Source organism: Carettochelys insculpta, chromosome 1, assembly GCF_033958435.1.
Source record: "Carettochelys insculpta isolate YL-2023 chromosome 1, ASM3395843v1, whole genome shotgun sequence".
NCBI classification, from domain to species: Eukaryota; Metazoa; Chordata; order Testudines; family Carettochelyidae; genus Carettochelys; species Carettochelys insculpta.
This window is the reverse complement of record NC_134137.1, coordinates 53,356,944-53,382,869: the sequence shown is the minus strand read 5'-3', so window position 1 is coordinate 53,382,869 and position 25,926 is coordinate 53,356,944. Positions and strand designations below refer to the sequence as shown.

Genomic DNA, 25,926 nt, shown 5'->3' with positions numbered 1-25,926 from the left:
AACCAGCGCCCTCCTCACGTCCAGGAGGTGTAGGCGCGCCTCTTTGTTGGAGTTACGAGGCTTGGGATAACGAGGGTAAAACTATAGGTTCGTTAATATGAAACTCTGAAAAAACTTTGGGAACAAAGACTGGATGCAGCCGTAAGGTTACCACCTCCTTGGAAATTACTGTGCAGGGTGGCGTTGCCATGACTGCCGCAAGCTCGCTCACCCTGTGAGCTGACGTGAATGCAAGAAGGAAGGTCGTCTTTATCGTAAGGAGACGGATGGAAACCGTGGCTAAGGGTTCAAACGGTGGTCCCGTTAGCGCATTAAGCACCAGGTCCAAGCTTCACGAAGGTGCAAGCCGTTTCCGAGGGGGGTATAGGTTTACCAGCCCTTTGAGGAACCTGGTAACCATGGGATGGGCCAAGACCGTGTGCCTTTCCTCTTCATGTCTGAAAGCCGATATAACGGCAAGGTGGACCCTTCAACGAGGATAGGGAGAGTCCGCTTCTCTTGAGGTCCAGTAAATACTCTAGTATTACAGGTATATGTGCAGCAAGGGGGGCTAATTGGTTGGTAGAACACCATGCAGTGAATCGAGTCCATTTTTGCTTACAGGGCTTCCTGGTGGAAGTCCTCCTGCTACTTTCTAGGACTTGTTGCACTCCCTCCGTACGCGTGCTCTCTAGGGAGCTGAACCATGGATTAACCATGCTTGCAGTCGCAGGCCTCGGGGCTGTGGATGCACTATGGACCCCTGGGCTGCGTAAGCACATCCGGCGCTTTCGGAAGAGGCATTGGTGGATGGTCCGACATGCGCAGGAATAAGGGGAACCATTGCTGTCGATCCCACGTTGGGACTATCAGGATCATTCGGGCTTTCTCCCTCCTGGCTTTCTGCAAGACTTTGTGGATAAGCACTGTGGGAGTAAAGGCGTAGAGCAGGGGGCCCCTCCACAAGATCGCGAATGCGTCCCCCAGGGACCCCTGTCCCAGTCCTGCCCTGGAGCAGTATTGTGGGAACTTCTTGTTGTGTGGAGTGGCAAACAGGTCTACCCGGGGAAAACCCCATGCGTGAAAAATCAGTCGTAGCAGATCGGAACGGATCTGCCACTCGCATGTGAGTGCGAAGCACCTGCTCAGCTAGTCTGCCTTCACATTGTGAGCGCCTGGTAAATACGAGGCTTTCAAGGTTATATTGTTGGCGATGCACCAGTTCCACAATCGGACTGCTTCCGCACATAAGGCACGGGACCGAGCTCCTCCTTGCCAATTTATATAAAACATGGTGGAGGTATTGTCTGTACTGATCCCGACTACTTGCCTTGTAGATGGTGTCGAAAGTGTTTGCAGGAGTTGAACACTGCTCTGAGCTCCAGTATATTTATGTGCAGTGACTGTTCCGTGGAGGACCACAGTCTTTGTGTCACCTTTTTGCCCATGTGTGCTCCCCACCCTATGTGGGAGGTGTCGGTAGTGAGAAAAACAGATATTTGTGGTTGGTGAAAGGGCACCCCTGTTAGCATGTTCTTGGGGTTTACCCACCATTGCAGGGATCTGCGCACCTCTGTCGTGGGAGACACCACCCTGTGAACGGTGTGTGCTGCCGGTTTGTATATGCTCGCCAGCCAGTGCTGCATGCTGCGCACATGCAATTGGGCATTTTGTACCACAAACGCTGCTGCTGCCATGTGGCCCCGCAGCTGTAAGCATGTCAGAACCAGCACTGTAGGGCTGAAGGTGATGACTTGCACGAGGGAACCAATGGCGCGAAAGCGGGCATCTGGTAGATAAACCCTTGCTGTGATGGAATTCACACATGCCCCTATGAACTCTATGTCCTGTGCGGGGTCTATCTTTGATTTTGCCAGATTGATGACCAGGCCCAGCAAAGAGAGCGTGTCTGCTGTGACGCGTATCATGCGAAGTACCTCCTCCTTCGAGGCCCCTTTCAGTAGGCAGTCTTTTTTTTTTTTTTCTCCCCCAGATATGGGAATATAAACACCCCGTCTGTGCAGGTAGGCTGACACCACTGCCAAGGTCTTGGTGAAGACTCTGGGGGCTGAGGAGAGGCCAAACAGCAGAACCTTGTACTGAAAATGTTCTTTGCCTACCATAAACTGGAGAAAACGCCTGTGAGCCGGGTGAATAGTTATGTGGAAACACGCGTCTTGTAAGTCGAGGGCTGCGAACCAATCTCCATCGTCCAGTGCCGTAAGTATAGAGGCGACTGTGATCATCCGAAAGCGTTGCTTGCGCAAGTACCGGTTGAGGCCTCGAAGATCTAGGATGGGCCTCCAGCCTCCTGTCTTTTTCTCTGTGAGGAAGTATCTTGAGTAGAACCCTTTCCCTCGGAGTTGCTCCGGCACTCTTTCCACTGCCCCTATAAGCATAAGATGGCCTACCTCCCGCTTGAGTCTTGCTTTGTGGGAGGTGTCCTTTAGGTGGGGTCTGGGTGGAGGTCATGACGGTGGGAGCAACTGGAAGGGAATCGCGTAACCCGTGGCCATGATCTCCAGTACGCATTTGTCTGTGGTGATCTTTTGCCACTGGTCATAGAATGGTCGGAGGCGATGGTGGAACAGTAGCTTCGGATGACATTGAGCAATGGTAGCGATAGTGCAGCACTCGATCTGTGTGTCAAACTTGTGGCCTTTTGCCCTGCCCCGAGGACACACGGCACTGTTGAGAACGTCGCCTGGGAGTTCTGTACTGTTGGTGCTGTTGATGTCGCCCTTGCTTGTAGCCCCTGTGCTACTGGGGATGCTGTGGTTGATACTGCAAACAGCTTCTGCGTGTCAAAGGGGAGATCAACGATCTTCGCCTGCAGATCCCTTGGGATACCCGATGTCTGGAGCCAGGACTCCCTGCTCATGACCACTGCCGTAGCTGTTGAGTGTGCTGCCGTATCCGCTATGACTAGGGCGATCTGAACTCCCGTCCTCGAGGCCGCGTAGCCTTCTTGCACGATAGCCTTGAGCACCAGCTTCTTGTCCTCTGGAAGCGAGTCCATGAGGGAGGTTAACCTAGAGTAGTTGTCGAAATTGTGGTTTGCTAGATGCGCTGTGTAATTCGCCATTCTCAACAGTAGGGTGGAGGAGGAGTAGACCTTTCTGCCGAACACTCTAGTTTCTTGGCATCTTTGTCCGTTCCCCGTTTTGAACTGAGACGTTTTTGATCTCTGTTGAGACGATTCTACCACCAGAGAATTTGGTTGAGGGTGGCTGAATAGGAACTCCATGCCCTTCGCCGGCACGAAGTATTTCTTGTCCGCTCTCTTGTGAACAGGCGGAATAGTCGCAGGGGTCTGCCATATCGTGGTGGCGGACTCCAAGATTGCTTCATCAAGCGGCATGGCTATTTTAGAGGAGGCCGGAGGTCTCAGATTTTTAAGGAGCTTATGGTGCTTCTCTTGCACCTCTGCTGTCTGGATGCCTTGCGTGAAGGCCACCCTTTTAAACAGCTCTTGGAACTGTTTGAGATCGTCCGGAGGATGGACGTCCCCCGGGGCCGTAGCTTCGTCCGGGGAGGACAACAAGGAACCGCTAGGGTACGCCTCTCTGGACCCCTCCGGGTCCTGTTGACGGTGGTACATCCGCTTGCTAGAAGCTTGTGAGGGAAAATCCTGGGGTTCCAGAACCAACTCCCCCTGAGATATCTGAGTCTCTGTCCCCGTTCGCGATTGCCCTCAGGGATACGGAACCGTCTGTGGGGATCTGTCCCTGGTAGTATGCCTACGGTGTCTATGCCCCACATGACAGGGGCGACCATGGCAACACGGGCACTGCTCCTGGGATGGTGACCTGGACCACTCCCTTGGTGCATACCCCCTACGTCTGGGGGAGCGAGATCTTCTGGAGACATGGGACGCTGGAGAGACCGATTTGTGATAGTACTCAAGTGGCTCGAAGCCCAAGAAGGGCGAAGGTGGTCCAAGCCATGGGGAGGCTGGCTGTAGAAATGGAGATGGGGGCTCCGGATAGGCTAGGGGTGACCCCCGCCTTCTTGTTGGAGTTCGCAGCACAAGCGGAGGGCTCAGGGAAAGCAGCTCTGCAGCCCTGTATGGAGAGGAACTGCGGTGCCGCGTTCTCTGTGCTGCCTTTCCCCTCCCCTGTGGGGGTGGCTCTGCCCCGACACGTTGGGGATCTCGGCCCCGTAGTCGGTGCCGCGCGGGCGGTCTCTCCCAGTGCCTGCAGGCCACGTGCCTGCGCGCTCTGCGCCGCTGGTTCCCTGGGGGTTGGTGCCACTGTTTGCGGTGCCGCCCGTTCCACCGCTTGCTTGGCCGCCGCCCTGCCTGCGGTGCGGGGCGGCTGTTTGATCATCGGAGGCTGAACCTCCGCCACGTGCGTCTCCGCGCCGCCGCCGATCAGCTGTAGCTGCGGCTGTGCGCTCCACCCGTCCCGCTCGCTGTTGCTGCTGGCAGGGATCGGGTTGGGGAGATTTTCCTCCATTTTTGCGCTGATGGGGTTAGGGACGCGGCTTTCCTTTTATGGGCCCCGAAGGGTCCCTCCTGCTGCGGCCGCTCCGGCACTTCTGGCTGGAGGGCCTTGTCGAACAGCAGCATTTTCAGCCGCATTTCCCTGTCCTTCCTTGCTCTGGCTGTTAACTTGGTGCAGAAGGAACATTTCTGAGTGACATGGGATTCCCCCAAGCACCTTATGCACTGACTGTGCCCATCAGACACTGGCATCGCCTCGCGGCACGACTCACACTTCTTGAATCCTGAAGAGAACATTGTGGTGAGTCTTTGAGTTGTTAATAGGGTACTTAGCACCTTCTCTGTGCTTGTTCCCCTCTCAGATAAAGCCTGCCGCGGCAGGACGGCTAATGGCCCTAGGCTCCTGGCCTCCGGTGCTCCGCTTGTTAGTAGGATTGGAAGCTTTGAATTCCTTTCCTTTCTTTCTTTTTTTTTTGAAAACAGCCGACTAACAATCTAAGACTGAAGAAACTTTAAAACAATTAAAAACGTTAAATACGCTAACTCTGGCCGTAGCCTGAGCGGATTCCGTCTGCAGCTGATGGCGGTTAAAGAGGAACTGGCAGGGACTGGATCGCGCACGTGGCTGGGAGCGCGCAAGGGAGCGGTGCGCACCGGCGCATGCGCAGTCCGGCAGAAACTGCTTGCAAGATCCGACCTGCGGCACCGGGGCAAGCCCGACACCTAACGTGGAGGACCCACGGGGACCCTCGAAGAAGAATATATATTTTTCCTGAGTCTACCGGCACAGAGTCCCAGTGTTGCTGGAATGCTTCCAGCACTCTCCAACAGCAGCACAGCAAAATTAACAACACTCCTTGTCAGCTTCTGAACACTGCAGGCACGAATGTAACCATCAATAGTCATGTCAAATTCATGCATCTGCTTTAGAAAGCGATGAACAGCAGTGAAAGCAAGCACTGCAGTAACTAAAAAGCAGGTATGATGGGGGAAAGGGTTGAAACACAGACTACTTTTCCCACTCTCCCTTTTGAGGAGCCAGAAGACTGAAGAAAACAGAATAATGGAGATGAAGCTGTCAAGTGTGATCCAGAAACAGCACCCCTCATCAAAATCTATGCTACCCTTCCCATTTCCATCTATTATAAAGGTTATGGTGACACTTGCTTCTCTAATTTCTTGCACCTTTGATATCTAGTTTTTGTTGTGCAGGATTAGTTGCCTGGTTAGTAGATGCTTCATAAATTTGTAAAGCCCCAAGTATATGTTATATTTATAAAAATAAATTTTTGGCACTGTATGTTTATTGATAATTTATGAAAAGTTTGTGCACCATGGCTTGATCCAGCTACAGTTTTTCCAACATTTATGCAAAGTAGTGGAAATATTTACGTACTGGTACAGTGCTTTACAAAGGAATATTAGTGGCAAGTGAATGACAAAACTTTCAGAGGTGTAAACTCCTCCCTCCCACCCTCACCTGAAACGACACCTCCCCACAAACACACGAAAGTGAACAGCGTGAACAGTATATTGCTGGCAGAAGCACTCTCCTGCCAAGAACACGAACACCACTCTCTGGGAGTGGAAACATGTTGCTGGGAAAAGAGCCAACAAAACAGCAGCTATACTGCTCAACTTTCGGGTCAACACAGATGCATTGGGTAGACAAAGCCTAAGACTGAGGCAAAGACTGGTCTAGAACCCACACCTCCTAATTTCCCATCCAGGGCTGACTTCCAAGACAGATTTATGGAGCGCCACCCAGACTTATCAGGATCTCTATATTAAATATTCTCATTAAAGTAACCCTGTCAATCCTATCAGTGCTGCCAAGATTAAGTATATTCAAGTTCAGGTTTATGATATGAAACATACTTCACAGCATTAGAGTCCAGTGTTGCATACAGGTAATATAAACATTTCATTCGTTCATTTGTTTCCAAATTGTGAGGAACCATATACTGAGCAAAGATGCGTTCAACAAGCAATCTGAAAGAGAATATAAAAAAACAATTTTAGCTATAAGGCAGCAAGGTGGTCCCACAGTCAAAACATTCATTTAAAAGTTCTCAGAACACAGTGAGTAGGTTTACACAAGACGATGAATATTGTTTAGAAATCTGAAAGTAAGTCACTTAATTCCCATTAATGGTGTCAAGTGGAACTTGATCACAAACCTAAAAGGTATACAGCTCCTCTACCATCAGGGTCCCACACAAAAGATGATGTTTGGTAGAGGCAAGCCTATTGGTATTTGGTTATATATCAAAGTATTCAGAGATTATTTTACATCAGAAAAGCAGAATTAGTGGGCTTTTCTGAGTGACAGAGTTCAGAGCAGTGCTTTCCAAACTGCCACAGCACACTGGTGTGCCAAACAGGAGTTTAAAGTGTACCACAGAAATTTTGTCATCATTAAGAAAATTTGTAGTGAGTAAAGTAAATCATTTGATCAATGAGTTAGATTCTTTGGATTGCATATTTTTCTTTATATTTTCCTTGATACATTAGTAATTTCTGCTTTTTTTCAGTAAGAGTGCTCTAATACTGAGCCTCACCTTTGACCAGTCAAAATATGCACCATGGAATGGTTTTGATGACATATTCCTATGCAATTGATGCTCGCAGGACTTGATTTCACATCACTCTGCTTAATAAAAAAGTTGATTTCACAGCATTTGGTTTGAAAAGTTTTTTTCGAGCAAGAGCAGAGGCTTACCTTTCCTCTTAAAAGAAAGGTATTTTAATAACGTGCAAAACAGCAGCTACAATCTATACATCATTGGCTGTATATATATAATTTGCCAAGACCTAGGATTCTGTTTGTCTGAATGTGAAGGGCACCTCAGGTCCCTGGGCTGCGCACGCATTTGCCGTATTGCCAAGACTGGCACATGTGCATCCACAAGCACAGGGAAAATACCAGCTTTAATGGCACTTTGAAGCAGTCACAATTATTTTTATTTAGAACCTGTACTACATTGTATTTAATTTGTGGTGTGTGACAACTCAAATTTTTTACTCTGACTTGGTTCCTTCTTTTAAATTCATATACACTTTAATCACATTTAAACAATAAAAATTCAATTTGTTTACATTTTGTCTGTTATTTGTTTAAATTTTTGAATCCTGTTTTCTTGCAGAAATTAGCCCACCATAATGGACACACTTTTGAAAAGAGGTACTCCATCAGAGGATCTAGGGGATTTGCAAAATAATGAATCTGCAAAAGAGACCAAGATACAAAACAGTATTACAATAACTGACATTTGGATTCACTTGGTTTGGTCATCTTGCTGCTCCTTCTGCCTGAATATCTTGTTTGCTGGGTCAAATTATCAAATGAAGCCATGGTTCCCGGCAAGCTGACATGACATCTCTCCACAAAGCACCCAACTTACCTCCAAAGGACATCAATAACTTTAAACAGTTGCAAGAACAAAATGCAGAACAAAACCGTCTCATGAAAATATCAGCGAAAGTATCAAATCACGCACAAGAGGCCAGCTCTAATGTTGTCAGATTGATTGCTACAGCCAAAAAACCTCATATTATTGCTGAAACGATTATTATGCTAGCCTATCAAGAAATTATCTACACTATAATAGGTCCAGAAGCAGTAAATGAGGTCGTAAGAGCTCTCCTTTCCAATAATATCATCAGAAGATGCACTGAAGGCATGTCAATGGAAAGAGAAATAACACTGATTGAGAAAATCAAAGAGCAGGAAAGATTTCCTTGCAAATTGACAAATCCAGACACTGACAGTTGTACACAGCCAATTGCAGTTTCCTGAGCAGAACAGCTTGATAGAGCATTATTTATTCGACAAGGAACTTCCACACAAAACAATGGGGAGAAAATAGTGACAGATGAATATTTCAGAGCAAACAGAATTTCATGGAAGAATTTCATGAACACGTGCGCAGGTGGTGAGGCAGCAATGAAAGAGAACATAAAAGGCTTTGCGTCCAAAATACAACAGGAAAATCCAGAGGTCCAAATCACTCACTGCTTTCTACACAGAGAGGCTCTTGTATCACATAGCTTGCCAGATCAGCTGAGATTCACACTAAATGAAGTAAAGTATCAGAGGGGTAGCCATGTTAGTCTTTATCTGCAAAAACAACAGGAAGTCCTGTGGTACCTTATGGGCTAATAGATTTTTTGAAGTATAAACTTTCACTGGCAAAGACCCACTTTGACACACATCTGACAAAAAGGGGGTCTTTGCCCACGGAAGCTTATGCTTCAAAAACTCTGTTAGTCTATAAGGTGCCACAGGACTTCTCATTGGTTTTACTAAATAAAATTGTGAAAATGGTCAGCTTAACCAAATCCAGGACACATATGTCATGGGTTTTTATTTTTTCTATTTTATGTGAAAAAACAGAAGCAGAATACCAATGCCTTTCTCCTTCATCTGAAGTTCTATGGCTTTCAAGAGGCAAAGTTCTATAAAGAGTTAATGAATTGAGGGAAAAACTAAAGCAATTTATGCACAGTCAGATCCAGGATGTGACTCTGTTGCAAGATAAATACTGGCTGGGAAAACTGGCCTACTTGGCTGATGTATCTGAGCACCTAAATGAACTCAATCGGAAGCTGCAAGGAAGCAATGAGACAATACTGACATGCACAGACAAGTTAAACAGGTTCCAATCAAAACTTACAAGAAGCAGCAGATCATGGTTCACTCCAGATGTTCAACCAAGCTTCTAGCTCAGATCAATATGAAAAACTACTCCCACTTGCAGAGCAACATTTGAATTTGCTACAGGACAAGCTCAGGCACTATTTCAGATCATTTGATTGGATCTGAAATCCTTTTGCATCATCTTCAGAAAAATCAACGAGTTTATCTTTGAAAGAAAAGGAAGAATTTTTGGATGTCAGGAATGATTGCACCCTTGAGCTCAAAGTTTAGAGAAATTCCACTGGATCAAGGGGAAAAATGGATGGTGACATGTCTACTGAGAAGTCTGCTGTTGTGACCTGTACATCATGTGCCATGTTTGTCTTCCTCCTGGATGACAGAAAGATTTTTGTATGTCCCAAGTTCAAGCTGCTTGCCATTTTGGAAGAGAAGATTAGAGGATTTGAGGCACAAATATCAACCTCAGGTTCATCAGAGAAGGTCAAGACTTTCTGAATAGAAGGCACCATTTAGTACTGCAGGAAAAGCAGGCTGTTCAAAACAAGGAAGAGAACTGGAAGCATGTTACCTCTAAGAGAAGAAAACCCAATTCACGACTCTCCACTTCCAACCGCTTTCAGAATATCCGCACAGGTGATACAGTGGAGATAACTCAAAGAGAATGGATCAGAAGACGACTCCACGGATTGTAAGGCATGGGATGCACAGTCCCTATGGATGGGGTTCTACAACCACCACTCTTAAGAGAAGATGACGGGTGGCGGTGGTAAAGGACTCCCTCCTAAGAGGGACAGAGTCATCCATCTGCCACCCCACACAGAATCCTGGCAAATTTGCTGATTACTAGGAGCTGGAATCCGGGAGATTACAGAGTATCTTCCAAAAGTCATCAAACCTGCAGACTATTATGCTTTCTTAATTCTCCATATAGGAACTAATGATACAGCCAGGAACAACCCTGACAAAAATCTCTGCAGATTACATAACTCTAGGAAGAAAGATAAAGAAATATGGAGCAAAAGTGGTGCTCTTGTCCACACTCCATGTAGAAGAAAGAGGTCCAGGTAGGGATAGTCAAATCACCAAATAAATATGTAGTTACGTAAGTGGTGTCACAGAGAAGGATTTGGTTTCTTTGACCATGGGATTCTGTTTTGTGAACAAGGATTGCTAGGAAGAGATGGGATCCACCTAAAGAAGAAAGGAAAGAGCATCTTTGCAGGCAGGCTTGCCAATCTTGTGAGGAGGGCTTTTAACTAGGTTCATCGGGGGACACAAGCCCTGAACTAAGTGGTGAAGGAACAGGGAACTACAAAGTAGGATTCCTGGGTGAAGAGGAGAAAGTGGACCAACCAGCCACTTCTCTAAGGTCTTTGTACACAAATGCAAGAAGCCTCGGAAACAAACAGGGAAAATTACAGGCCCTGGTACAGGTTTGAATACTAGAGACTTGGTGGGATGACTCGCATAACTGGAGCACAGTCATGGAAGAGTGCAAACTGTTTAGGAAAGACAGGCAGGGGAGAAAAGGAGGAAGAGGTGCACTCTATGTGAGGGAGCAGTATGATTGGTCAGAGCTCCAGTATATGGAGGGAGAAAAGACATTTGAGTGTCTTTGGGTTAAGCTTCAAGTGGAAGCAACAGAGGTAATAATATAATTGGTGTCTGCTATAGATCACCAAATGAGGGAGATGAGGATTTCTTCAGACAGCTAAGAGAAGCTTCCAAATCAGTGTTGCTGGTTCTCATGGGAAACTTTAATCTTCCAGACCTTTATTGGGAGACCAATACAGCAGCACACAAACAATCCAGGAAGTTTTTGGAGAATGTTGGGGATAACTTCCTGGTACAAGTGCAGACAGAATAGACCAGGGACCATACACAACTTGATCTGCTGCTCACAAACAGGGAAGGAGAAATAGAAGTAGGTGGCAACCTGGGCTGCAGCAACCATGAGATGGTAGATTTCAGGATCCTGACAAAAGGAAGAAAGGGGAGCAGTAAAATACAGACCCCCTTGATTTCAAAAGAGAAGACTTCAATTCCCTGAGAGAAATGATGGGCAGGATGCCTTTAGAAGTGAAAATGACGGGGAAAGAGTTCAGGAAAACTAGCAGTATTTTTAAAAATTCTTACTGAAGGCACAGGAACAAACCATCCCACTGCATAATAAGAAATGTAAATATGGTAGGCAACCAGCTTGGGTTAAGAGGGAAATCCTCGGTTACCTTAGACTCAAAACGGATGTGTATAAGAAGTGGAAACATGCACAGATGTGTATAAGAAGTCAAAACATGGACAGTTGACTAAAGAAGACTGTAAATATATGGCTAGAGAATGCTGGGAAGTAACGAGGAAAGAGAAAGCACAACTAGAACTGCAGCTGGCAAGGGATTTGAAGGGCAACAGGAAGGGTTTCTACAGGAATGTTAACAGTAAGAAGGGTATCAGGGAAGGTGTGGGGCTGTTACTGGATCAGAGAGGTAACCTAGTGATAAATGATGTAAGAAAAGCTGAAATACTCAATGCTTCTTTTGCCTCAGTCTTCATGGACAAAGTCAACTTCCACACAAAGGTCCTAGACAACGCAGTATGGGAAGGTGGAGGGCAGCCATCTGTGGGGAAGGAACAAGTTCTGAACTATCTAGAAAAACTAAATGTACACAAATCCTTCGGTCTGGATTTAATGCACCCAAGGGTACTGAGGGAATTGGCAGATGTCATTGCCAAGCCTTTGGCCATTATCTTTGAAGAATCTTGCAGATCTGGAGAGATCCCAGATGTTGAATACCACATTTGCCATTTAACAATCTTTTAAAAAGGAAAGAAGGACAACCCAGGGAACTATAGACCGGTCAAGCTTTAACTCAGTCCTTGGGAAGATAATGGAGGGGATCCTCAAGGAATCCATTCTGGAGAACTTGGAAGAGAGGAAAGTGATCAAGAGTCGTCAACACGGATTCACCGAGGGAAAGTCACGCCTGACCAATCTGATTAGCTTCTATGAGGACGTAACAGGCTCTGTGGAGATGGGGAAGTCAGTGGATGTGATATACCATGACTTCAGCAAAGCTTTTGATACCGTCTCCCACAACATTAGTGCCCATAAGTTAAGGAAGTATGGATTGGATACATGGACTGTAAGATGGAAAGAAAGTTGGCTGGACGGTTGGGCCCAATAGGTAGCAGACAACGGCTCAACTGGTTTCAAGTGGTATGCCCTAGGGCTTGGTTCTGGGGCCAGTGTTGTTCAACATCTTTATTAATGACCTGGGTGAGGGACTGGACTGCACCCTCAGCAAATTTGTGGATGACACTAAGCTAGGGGGAGAGTTACATATGTTGCAGGGTAGAGACAGGATCCAGAGTGACCTGGTTAAATTAGAGGATTGGGCCAAAAGAAATCTGATGCGGTTCAACAAGGAGAAGCAGAGTCCTGCACTTGGGACGGAAGAATCCCATGCATTGTTATAGGCTGGAGACCACTGGCTAAGCAGCAGTATGGCAGAAAGGGACCTAGGGATTATGGTGGATGAAAGGCTGCATGTAAGTAAACAGTGTGCCCTTGTAACCATGAAGGCTAACGGCATATTGGGGTGCATTAGGAGAAGCATTTAGAGCAGATCTAGTGAAGTTGTTGCTCCCCTCTATTTGGCACTGGTGAGGCCACATCTGGAATATTATGTCCTGATTTGGGCCCTTCAGTACACAAAGGTTGTGGATGTGCTGGAGCTGGTTCAGTGGAGGGCAACGAAAACCAGTAAGGGGCTTGAGCACATGACCTATGAGGAGAAGCTGAGGGATTTGGGTTTATTTAGTTTGCAGAAGAGAAGACTGAGGGGTGATGTGATAGCAGCCTTCAACTTCCTGAACAGGTGCTCTATGGAGGATGGAGAGAAACTTCTTTCAGTGGTGACAGATGGCAGAAAAAGGAGCAAGTCTGAAGGAGTTAGAGAAGGAGAGGAGTAGGTTGGATATTAGAAAAAACTACTTCACCAGGAGGGTGGTGAAGCACTGGAATGCCTTGCCTAGAGAGGTGGTGGAATCTCCATCCCTAGAGGTTTCTAAGCCCCATCTTGACAAAGTCCTGGCTGGGATGACTTAGTTGGGGTTGATCCTGCTTGAAGCAGGGGGCTGGACTCGATGACCTCCTGAGGTACCTTCCAGCCCTATGATTCTACGATCAATTCTGGCTACAAGTGAGAAATGAATATTCATTGATATCAAATCAAGCAATAATTGTTCTACAGACATTTTCTACGACCTACCTTTGTGAAATTTGTATCTCTTCAGTTTCACTTAAAAAAAATGTTAATGTGTGGATCAGGAGATCCATGTAGCTCTTTCCAGCATTGAACTGAATAGTTGTGCTCATTAAAAGAATACCACATTTGACATTAAAATTCTAGTGAAAAATGTGGTCAAGTATTGTTTTAATTAATATTGTAATATATGTGTGTTTCATTTTGAAATAGAAGTTATTTCTTGCAATATTTTATGCTAGCTATTTTTTAATTTTGGTGTACCTTGCGAAGTTTGGGCTCTTAAAAGTATGTTTCAAGATGAAGAAGTTTGGGAAGCACTGGCTTAGAGGGCAGAAGCTTTTACTCAAAGGATACTGTCATTTTAAGATCATCTGACATTGCATGTGTTTGATTCTATTATGCATTATTAAGTTTATACGCCTCTACAGGTTTATGGATACATGCAATGTATAAATCAAAATAGTAAATTAATAAAGCAAACAGGTTTCTGAACATTAGATGAGTGAAAAAAATTCTATTCAATAGAAGCAATGATTCTGAGTTAAAAAACAGAGAGCAACATGCCTATGTCTATATAAGAACACAAATTTAACTATAAAAAATATAAACATTAAATTTTTCCTTTGGTCATAATTTAATATTCGGAAAATAAAGTAACCTTAGAAGGCTAGGCAACCCAGATAGAAGAAACCTCTAATCTTCAAAATCTAGTAAACTGACATACCGGTCATCAATACTGTTCTGATAATATATATGCAGCAATTTGTCTTTGATCCATGAAATTTGTTTTGCAGCTTCTTTTCCCGCCTCTGATTGCAATGAATATTTCTTGTATATCTGTGCAAGTCCCATCATAGCTTCTTTTCTCACTCTCCACTAAAAAAAAAAAAAAACATTCTAGTCTTAAAACTCAAGAAACAATTTAAAAAAAAGAAAGAAAAATCTCAGGGCAGTTTAATATTTCATTTCCCGTTTCTTTAGAATACCAAAACACTGATTCTATTTTGTTAAAAAGCTCTTTACTGCATTTTATTAGATTTACGAAAAAGTTTTCTTTTCACCATTGTATCAGCAACACCAATATTTTCATCATGATCCATGAGCTAGAATATGAGTAAAACTAATGATGAGTAAGCAACGAGCCATCTGGACGTTTAGACAATATTTCTAACATTAAGATATTTTTTCTTTTTTCAGGGAACTATACTGAACACCCACTATTTACGGCTGCACATGGGGAAACATGTCACCAAATAAAATCAAAATATGACAAAATGTTAATTGGAGAAGTTTTACCTCAGTGTGCTTACTGTTGAATTTTATTTAGGATACATGAAAACAGTTTTTAAACTTGATTGAATAATCACAGAATGCTAGGACTGCAAGGGACCTTGAGAGGCCATTGTGTCCAGCTCCCTGCCCTCATGGCAGAACCAACTACTGTCTAGACTATCCCTGATAGACACTTATCTAACCTGTTCTTAAGTATCTCCAGAGACGAAGATTCCACAACCTCCCTAGGCAATTTATTCCCATGTTTGATCACCCTGACAGTTAGGAACTTTTTCCTAATGTCCAACCTAAACCTCCCTTGCTGCAGTTTAAGCCCACTGCTTCTTGTTCTATCCTCAGAGGCCAAGAAGAACAAGTTTTCTCACTCCTCCTTATGACACCCTTTTAGATACCTGAAAACCGCTACCATGTCCCCCCTTAATCGTCTTTTTTCCAAATTAAACAAGCCCAATTCTTTCAGCCTTTCTTCATAAGTCATATTCTCTAGACGTTTGATCATTCTTGTTGCTTTTTTCTGGACCCCTTCCAATTTTTCCACATCCTTCTTGAAATGCGGCGCCCAGAACTGGACACAATACTCCAACTGGGGCCTAACTAGTGCTGAGTAGAGCGGAAGAATGACTTTTCGTGTCTTGTTCACAGCACACCTGTTAATGCATCCCAGAATCACATTTGCTTTTTTTGCAACAGCATCACACTGTTGACTCATATTTAACTTGTGGTCCACTACAACCCCTAGATCCCTTTCTACCATGCTCCTTCCTAGATAGTCGTTTCCCATTCTGTGTGTGTGATAATGAAACGTGGTTAAATGGAACATCAAAAATGTACAAGCTTGGAAGCTGTGCATTTGCTAACAGACTTCCAAAGTTCTAACTAAAGGTAAGAAACATAACAGGCTGAGGATGACTAAACATTTCTCACTTTAAAATCACAATAAATTTTGAACTTTGTGTTCCGTATTTTTCAAAAAATATTTAAATATCTTTGAAGAACTTCATCTTATGCACCAATGTGACAGAGGCAACAAATGATATAGGAAACACTATGCTAACAGTATTAAGACCATAGACTGAACACAATTCCACAGCACTACCAAGCAAGAAACTACATTTTGATTTTTGGCTTCTATGTATGAGATGGCAGGGATTAAAACACAAAGAGGATATTGAGGCCCCAAGGCAAGAGAACGCCTCACTACTTAGCAGTAACTATTTTTGCTAAGTACAAAGGCCCACCAATAATTTGTAAAAAGGAATCCTGACCAGTTATCCTCCAAAGGTTAATGATTATATAATGGTATCTCATATGTACATAACAACATTAGAATGGCCATACTGAGTCAGACCAAAGGTCCATGCAGCCCAGTAGCTTGTCTGCCAACAGTGGCCAATACCAGATGCCCCAGAGAGAGTGGATTGAACAGGTATGTATCAAGCAACCTCTCTCCTGCCATCCATCTCCAGCTTCTGACAAACAGAGGCTAGGGACACCATTCCTTAGCCATCTTGGCTAATAGCCACTAATGGACTTAACCTCCATGAATTTATCTAAGCTCATTTTAAATTCTGTTATAGTCCTAGCCTTCGCTGCCTCCTCTGGCAATGAGTCCCAAAGGTTGACTGTGTGCTGTGTGAAGAACTTCCTTCTATTCATTTTCAACCTGCTGCCCATTAATATTAAAACTAGACCGTACCAAACAAAATTACGAGAACAAGTAAATAATTTTACCTTGTTCACTTTCTCCACACCACTTAGAATTCTATATACCTCTATCATATCCCCGTTTAGTCTCCTCTTCTCCAAGATGAAAAGTCCTAGTCCCTTTAATCTCTCTTCATATGGGACTGGTTCCAAAACCCTAATCATTTTACTTGCCCCTTTTTTGAACCTTTTCAAATACCAATATATCTTTTTTGAGATGAGGAGACCACATCTGTGTATGCACTATTCAAAATGTGGGAGTACCATGGTTTTATATAAAGGTAATAAGATATTTTCCATCTTATTTTCTAACCCTTTTTTAATGGATTCTGAACATCATGTTTGCTCTTTTGACTTCCACTACACACTGCATGGATGTTTTCAGAGAACTGTTCATGACGACTCCAAGATCTCTTTCCTGATGAGTTAACGCTAAATTAGCCTCCATCATACTGTATGTACAGTTGGGGTTATTTTTTCCCATGCGCATTACTTACTTCTACCCACATTAAATTTCACTTGCCATTTTGCTGCCCAGTCATTCAGTATAGTGCGATTCTTTTGAAGTTCTTCACAGTCTGCTTTGGTCTTTACTATCTTGAGCGGCTTACTGTCATCTGCAAACTTTGCTATCCCCCAGTTTACCTCTTTCTCCAGATCATTTATGAATAAGTGAATGGGATTGGTCCTGGGAATGACCATTGAGGAACGCCACTAGTTACCCCTCTCCACTCTGAAAATTTACCATTTATTTATTCCTATCCTCTCTTTCCTGCCTTTTAACCAGTTCTCAATCCATGAAAGGATCTTCCCTCTTATCCCATAACAACTTAATTTATGTAAGAGCCTTTGGTGAGGGACCTTGTCAAAGGCTTTCTGGAAATCAAAGTAGACTATATCTACTGGATCACTTTTATCCACATGCTTGTAGACCTCTTCAAAGAGCTCTAACAGATTAGTAAAATATGGTTGCCCTTTACAGAAAGCATGTTGACTTTTGCCCAACAAATTATGTTCTTCTATGTGTCTGACAATTTTATTCTTTACTGTGGTTTCAACTAATTTGCCTGGTACCAACATTAGATTTACTGGTCTGCAATTGCTGGGATTGCCTCTAGACCCCTTTTTAAATATTGGTATTACATTAGCTCTCTTCTAGTCTTTGGGTACAGAAGCTGATTTAAAGGATAGGTTACAAACCACAGTTAACAGTTCTGCAATTTCACATCTGAGTTCTTTAGAACTCTTGGGTGAACGGCATCTGGTCCTGGTGACTTATTACTGTTAAGTTTACCAATCAGTTCCAAAACGTCCTCTAGTGACAGCTCAGTCTTGGACAATTTCTCAGATTTATTACCTTACAAAGGACAGCTGAGGTTTGGGAATCTCCCGAATATCCTCAGTTGTGAAGACCGAAGCTAGGAATTCATTGAGTTTCTCCAAAATGACTGTCATCTTTGAGTGCCCCTTTTGTATCTTGATCATTTTGGGGCCCCACTGGTTGTTTAGCAGGCTTCCTGCTCCTGATGTACTTAAACATTTTGGTATCGCTTTTTGAGTTTTTCACTAGCTGTTCTTCAAACTCCTTTTTGGCTTTTCTTATCATATTTTACATTCAATTTGGCAGTGTTTATGCGCCTTTCTACTTTCCGCACTAGGATCTGACTTCCACTTTTTAAAAAAGATACCTTTTTCTCTCTCACCACTTCTTTTACACGGTTGTTAAGCTACAGTGGCTCTTTATTGGATATTTTACCATGTTTTTAATTTGGGGTACACATTTAAATTAGGCCTCTATTATGGTGTCTTTGAAGAGTTTCCATGCAGCTTGCAGGGATTTTACTTTAGTCACTATATCTTTTAATTTCCATTTAACTAACTTTCTCACTTTTGCATAGCTCCCTTTTCTGAAATTAAATGTCAAAGTGCTGGATTGCTGAGATGCGAGTCACACTCCAGGAATGTTAAATATTATGGTCACTGTTTCCAAGTGGTCCTCTTATCTCTTGGACCAGATCCTGCACTCCATTTAGAACTAAATCAAGAATTGCCTCTCACCTTTGTGGGTACTAACTGCTCCAAGAGGCATTCACTTAAGGTATCAAGAAATTTTATCTCCACATCTTGCCGTGAGGTGACACGTAGCCAGTCAATATGGGGACAACTGAAATCCCCTCTTATCAAGTTTTTTATTTTCGTTGTCTCCCTAATCTCCCTTAGTATTTCATTGTCATTATCACTGTCCTGGTTAGGTGGTTGATAGTATATCCCTATTGCTATACTCTTATTAGGAGCATGGAATTTCTAACCATAGAGATTCTATGGAACCTTTCGATTAATTTAACCTTTTTACTTCATTTAATTCTACACTTTTTTTCCCACATACAGAACCACTCCCCCACCAGCATGACCTGTTCTGTCCTTCTGACATATTTTATACCCCATTATGATTATGTCCCATTGATTGTCCTCATCAGTACAGGATGTTTAAAATAGGATATTCTTCAGGATTCAATGAGTGACATGTAGGCATACATTCTCACATGCTCTAGGATCAGAAGAAACCCTTGGTGATCACTTGATAACAAAATAGTGCACTCAGAAGAACATTTCATTTATGCTATGTTGTCTACCTGTTTTTGACAGACACACATACTATGGTGTTACCAGATATTTCACTAATCATCCTTCAATAACACATTTTCTTCTTTAGTTTTAACTTGCTTTTTTTTAAACAAACTTCAAAATATTTAAAAAATGGGAACTATGAGATGAATAAACTGCAAACTATCAACGGTAAATGTTTTTGTATCAATTTTTATAATCTGGTCAAATGACAACATTTATTTGGATATTTTAAATAAGCAAAGTAAGTTCTTACATAAAAGCAGAAAGCTAAACCTACTATGATTAAGCAATTTTATAACTAATATACTCGTCTTACCCGTTTGTCCAGGGTTCTCTCTCTCACAAAATTAAGTAGGTGATCATTGACAAGCAAAAGATCTTTTTTAGCAGCAGTAACTATGGAAACAATAACATCATGCCTAATAGCTTCTTCCGGGTCATGAGACCTTACTTTAAGATATTCTGAAAGAAAAATACAATATTTATGCATCTTTAACTGTTTAATTCCCTAGAGACTCCTTAAAAAAACACATAACTAAAGTCAGCCACATTTTACCCTATTTCAAACGTAAGTATAAAGTTACTGAGCCATCATAAGATTATGAAATGGCTGACGTAGCAAAACTTTTGTTAGAGTACAGTATATCTAGAAATTATTTCACTATTTGTCTCAGCTTCCATCTACGAACAGAATTTTTTAATTTTGGTTAATGGCTAATTGAGACATGTTTTCTTTCTATGACTACTCCATGATAGCTAACTGGTAACCTGATAACCAGTATTTTAAAAATACTACAAGGGTAGAAAACACTCAGAATCGGTAATAAAATACATAATCTTTTCTACCAGTAAAATAATCAAAATTCGTAGGTGACCAGAAGTCATTGCACTTTAACCACTGTTCAGACATCAAAGTAATGATGAATTCACTTTTCAAACAATAATCATTAGTATTACTGGAAGCAAGTGGCAGTGCCAAGAAGAACATGAAGAAATAATGATGTCGGAGTTACACTAACGCAGGTTTTGAAATTTGAAACATCTTCCTACAGTAGTCCATGGTTTTACTCAAGTATAATTTGGCTAAAATGGTATTTTCTAAAATAATTCAATTAGAAGACACAATAATACTAAAGCCAGTAACAGTTGTCAAAAAAAATTCTCATCCACACAGTTATAACATTTGGACTTGCAGGTATTTTTCAAAGACTCAGGCTTAATTTGGGGGTGGGGGGGGCGGAACGACACGACAATACAAATCCACTATTCTCCATCTTCTGAAGTGTTCCGCAGTGTAGGCCAGGAAGTCTAGGACGGGGTGGCCAACATGTGGCTCTGGAGCTGCATGTGGCTCTTCAGAAGCTAACATGTGGCTCCTTGCATAGGTGTCAACTCTGGAGCTAGAGATGCCACCTTTCCAACGTGCTAGTGGTGCTTGCTGCTCAACTCCCAGCTCTGTCCCAGGCCCCGCTTTCACCCTACCCCTTATGGTCTAGCTCCATGGTGTCCAACACACTAACCACTATAGTGGCTACTGTGTCACAGTTACTTGGACATCACATGTCCAAATGGTGCTTGGTCTTGTAATGAATGCAGGAGACTGGACTTGATGACATCTCAAGGTTCCTTCCAGTTCTATGCTTCCGTAATTCTCTCAGTCCCGCCCCTTCCTGCACCCACCTCTAAGCTTGCCACATGTCTTCTCTCTTCCCTCCTACATGCTGTGAAACAGCTGATCGCAGTGAGGAAGAGGTACAGAGAGAGGGAAGCACTGATAGGCAAGAGGAGGGAGCTGATGGGGGTTGCTGACATATTACTGTGGCTCTTTGGAAATGTACACTGCTAAATTCTGGCTCCTTCTCATGCTCAGGTTGGATACCTTGGTCTAGTACCTAACATGGCAGCAGGTAAAAGTCAACTCAACAACACTTCTAGGACAACAGAAGAAATACAATTAACCTTTCAGGTACCAAGAGTGAAGATAAAAAAAAGCAGTCCAGTAGCACTTTGAAGACTAACAAAATAATTTAGTATTCAGATCTGAAGAAGTGGGTCTGTCCCACGAAAGCTCATCACCAAATGAATTATTTTGTTAGTTTTTAAAGTGCTACTGGACTGTTTTTTCGTTGTCATAGCATATAGACTAGCACAGCTATCCCTCTGTTACTAAGACTGAAGATATACACTATAATTTTAGGTGAAAGACTTCCAAAATTATACTTGTGTTATTTTGCTTGCTTTATCTGAAACGTTTCATTTTATAAAACAAAAAAGCAGTCTAGTAGCACTTTAAAGACTAACAAAATAATTTATTAGGTGATGAGCTTTCATGGGAGAGACCCACTTCTTCAGATCATAGCCATACCAGAACAGACTCAATATTTAAGGCACAGAGTCTTAAATCTGTTCTGGTATGGCTATGATCTGAAGAAGTGGGTGTGTCCCACAAAAGCTCATCACCTAATAAATAATTTTATTAGTCTCTGAAGTGCTACTGGACTGCTTTTTTGTTTTCATAGTATATAGACCAGCATGGCTCTCTCTCTGTTACATTTCATATTATATTCTGTGATGATCATGGAGGCAGCAGTAATTAGGTATTTTGCCAATTAAGAGTCATCACAGAACTGGAAGGGACCTCAAGAGGTTGTTGAGGCCAGTCCTCTGCATTCACAGCAGGACCTATCATCATCACTGACATTTTTTTTTTAAATCTAACCTGCCAGCGACACATGAAAGGCCCCCTCAACGACTACACTCACAACCCTGTGTTTCCAAGGCCAATGCTCTAACCATTACTGACAACATAAAATGAGTCTTGTCCAAAATCTTCAGCATCAGCAACAAAGATAAATATATCATTTTTTCCATTTTTCCTTTAATGGTAAAAATCTACTTCATCAGCATATTTCAAAACTTCATTTTTTACAAACGTTGCAGAGCCACAACTGCAACCAGATACCTAAATCTGCTATTACCCCTGAGGGACAAGATAATAAGTCCTGCAGAATATTAATAAAAAAAAACGGGTACCTGTTAAATCTTTAGCTAGATCTGGATGATTCATAAGGCAGTGGCTAGCAAATTTCACACATTCAAGCCGGATAGGTACATGGATATCATTAAACCTGTTTCAGGAACAAACACTGTGTTTTAACAAATCAAGACGTAAAATCATTTTACTTCAGTTCCATTAAAGAACTGTGCTTATTTTTAAATACAAAGCACTGAAATAGTGATAGTCCAAGACTGACCTTAGACCTCTCACACTTGCATAAAATAGCACATGTATCATGCAATCTCGTATACATATAATTAAGTCCTGTGTTTGGTTCTATTTCTAAGGGTTGTTGATTCAGCTCATGAATTGATCTCATAGGTTTAGACTAGAATGTTTTGGGACATACGGCCAAGCATTCCAGGAATCACTATCTGCTTTCACATTTAGCTTAGGCAGCATGAACCAATCTAAGTGACAACAAAGTAGACGTAACTACTTTCTAGTCATTTTTTTTTCCAATTATGTCTTGGCTTCTGATGTATGGGTACATGCATAAGATACATACCATTGATTTTACACTGGTAATATGATTGATCTTGCCAAATCTCATTTAAAAAGGAAACTTGGATCTATTTCCTATATAAACGCAGTTCATAAACTAATCAGAATATCCTCTAATACATATGGAAACCTTCCAACACCACAAATGGGTGTTACTTACGAGTGGCAGTTGGTTTCAAATTTACAGATGTTCTATTGTCCACCACTCCCATAAATACCAAATATTTAAAAAGTAATATAAAAAATGGGTTTTACTAACAAGAAATCCTTTCCTAAAGAGTTAATTCCAATCTAATCCACTTTAAACTGAAAAAAGTAAGACGACATGAACAGACTTGTATATGCATCCAATGTAACCTAATTGGAATATGTTTAAAAATGGATCACTTTAAAAGAAATTAAAACAGTGTTGACAGAAGCAATGAACATCTGAAAACTCAAAATCTAGTTTAATATTCAATTTTATTTGCCTAACATTTTTCTGTATTACTATCCAAATGTAAATTACTTTATAATAAGATTAAATACAAATTTCATGTATATAATGTTATATAAAAACAAATCATTAAAAACTAATGCCTTGTGCAATATTTTCAAAATTTCTTCATTAAAATGACAAGTTAAATAAAGTTTCCAAATCTTAAAAATATCAAAATTCAATATTGCAACAATACACCTCTAATGTCATTTAACTTCATAAATAGATTGACATTTGACTGTAATGTTATACAATAAAAAGCTGTAACAATTTAGAAAACAAATATATAACTGCACTATGTTTGAATGAAAATCAATTTATAAAGTGTTTCATTATGAAATGTAACTTTTTACTGGTTTTTTTTTTCAAATGTTTAAAAAAAATCCACAAAACAAATGTTGACTTTTTAAATTTGTAACCTTCTTAAAATAGCCAGTATAAATAGTTGATGTGAAATTAACACATCTTCATTACTATTTTATGTTACAATGAAGTATTTTCTGCGAGGCCCAATTAACATCTAGTTGTTTTTTGATTTTTTTTAAAGTATGTTATTCAAATATGTTTGAAAATATCTTCAAAAATCATTTGGGGGGGGGGGCAAATAACCCCAGACACACTTTTTTGTGTTAAAGTTTCCTAAATTTATCTGTGTAAATCTTCCCTGAATACTTATTTTACCATTTTAATATGTTGTAATATTTGTGGCATAAACTATTTCCCGCTTGCATTAATTTATCAGACTTAGCACTGACCCAACATCAAGTACACGTGTACTACAGTATTTATACTGACATTTCTTTCATTTTAAAAGCATATCATCTCTCCCTGTGCCCCTCTTTTCAACTGCCAGAAATCTTGATTAAACCAGAAGAATCTTTCAAAATGAAAGAAACACCAAGTATGACTGCTGTGTAGTGTAGCATTTTTAAACACAGCAATCAGAATTCAATAAAGTACAATATAGTATTAGTATACAGTATATAAATATCCATCACATACATAATTAGATACTACCAATGCCATCTGATATTATTTTAAAAGTTATAAACCATTATTTCATAGTTTTATATGCCCAAAAAAATTAAAGTAAAATGTTACATTATCTTGGCAATAGTAGTAATTAAAATTACAATATTAAAATTATATAAGTAAATAAAAGGGATGGTTTATAATTAAAAGCTCTATAGAATCACAGATGTAATATCTTTAATATTATCTGTGTCAAATTTCAGAGCAAGCAGTAGAATAGAATTCTTACTTATCCATAGATCATACTTATTTTAAATAAAGGAAATTTGTAAAATGTTGAATTATATATACTTCATTGTTTATCCCTGTGGGAAGGGAACTAAAACAGTGTATACCTCCCCAAGTAGCACTGCCAAAGTGGTTTGTTTTGAGATGCCAACTCTGAATCCTTTGCCCCAAACATTTTTGCTAGTAGTTTTACAACCTGCAGGCGTTCTTCATTGTCATTGCTCTGGAAAATGAACACATTTTTCAAAAATAAAAACTGTATAAATGAGTTTTACACATTTATCTTATATTACATACATTTATCTTGAAAAACTAAAATACAAATTTAAAACATACAGCTCAGGTTTACTGCAAATCAGAGCTTCAGAGAGATAAAAGCTTAATCATGGAAATGAAGAAATTAATATAGAAATTAAGGAAATTCAAATAAAGAAGAAAGAGTGCCCCAATCATAAAGATCTGTTGAAAGAATAAAAAGTCTGCGTACATTATTTCAACCCTCAATTTCGGTTTGCTAATTATTTTTGCCTACATTTGTCAAAAACAGTAACTGAAGTTAGCATACTTGTACAACCAAACTTAGGCAGATAGTGAATGAGATAAATCACAATATTAAAACACAATTCAGCAATACTGGTATACCATTAAAATGCTTTAGTGTCTCCTGTTGTTCATAGGATGAGAATCTGAACAAGGTATAAGATTCACTGCATCTATGATTTAATGGAATCAACACTGAAGTTCCTCTGCCATAAATTCTCAAAAGAAACTAGTGGTACAGTGCCTTACATTTTTGGGTGCCTAAGTAGTTGAGACATCTTGAGGCCTCATGTTCAGAAAAAGGTAAGTACTGAACTTTAAAAGAATAGAATCTCAAAAGACAGGGAAGCTAAAAATTGACACACCAAAAAATTTAGGCTTTCATAATTCAATACTTCCCAAAACTATAGCCCTTCTGAAAACTAAGCATTTAGCTGAAAATTAAATTCACTTCTACACATGAGAATGGCTACAACCGTTAGCCTGAATACCACAGTTATTTTGTAATAGAATTATTCAATATATTTTACATGTAAAATTAACCAATATGTTCTCTTACTTTCATTCTGCTTTAGTGTTAGCAAGAGGTGGCAATAATACTATTTGATCCTTTTAGAACTATGAATTGGCCCATTTTTTCAGATGAGTACTCCAGATTCAAAATTTGCTATTTTATTATGCAGTAAAAGGGATCCCCACTACAAGTTGTACATGCGTACAAGGAAACTGGACCTTACAACAACAAAACGGGGAATTTTCCTTCACAGAAATTAAGGTAAATGTGAGGGGGGGAATGCATTCCATGAAGTCACAATGCAAAGCGGGAAACTAAATTATCCCACAGGAATCAATGGAATATGGGAGTGTTAGGTTCCTGAATCTCAAAGGTGTTACACTACTGTTCTCAACTCATCATACCACGCAAACAAAACAACTCACGCCACACGTTTTTAAAACATTTCTTCATACTTTAAATCAAATATTTTCTTAGCATTTTAAAAAACATTTTAATGTTCCCACTATTAAAAAGAAAAACCATTTTATTAACATTTTAAACAGCATACCATTCTTATTACAGTAGCTCTTTTCAGCTTCATATTTAAAAACATTTTA

At 41.1% G+C, this 25,926-nt stretch overlaps 1 protein-coding gene across 3 annotated transcripts in view; it reads right to left on the bottom strand.

Moving 5' to 3' along the window:
• PDS5B (PDS5 cohesin associated factor B) overlaps positions 1-25,926 on the bottom strand; it is a 312,170-nt gene that overhangs the window by 166,237 nt on the left and 120,007 nt on the right. For all 3 annotated transcript variants that reach the window (XM_074986372.1, XM_074986368.1, XM_074986369.1), the window contains exons 9-13: positions 24,381-24,496; positions 22,007-22,101; positions 19,290-19,435; positions 14,073-14,224; positions 6,302-6,415 (exon numbers count right to left, since the gene is read on the bottom strand). In XM_074986372.1, the coding sequence (XP_074842473.1) occupies positions 6,302-6,415; positions 14,073-14,224; positions 19,290-19,435; positions 22,007-22,101; positions 24,381-24,496 (623 nt within the window). The remainder of the gene's footprint in view (positions 1-6,301; positions 6,416-14,072; positions 14,225-19,289; positions 19,436-22,006; positions 22,102-24,380; positions 24,497-25,926) is intronic.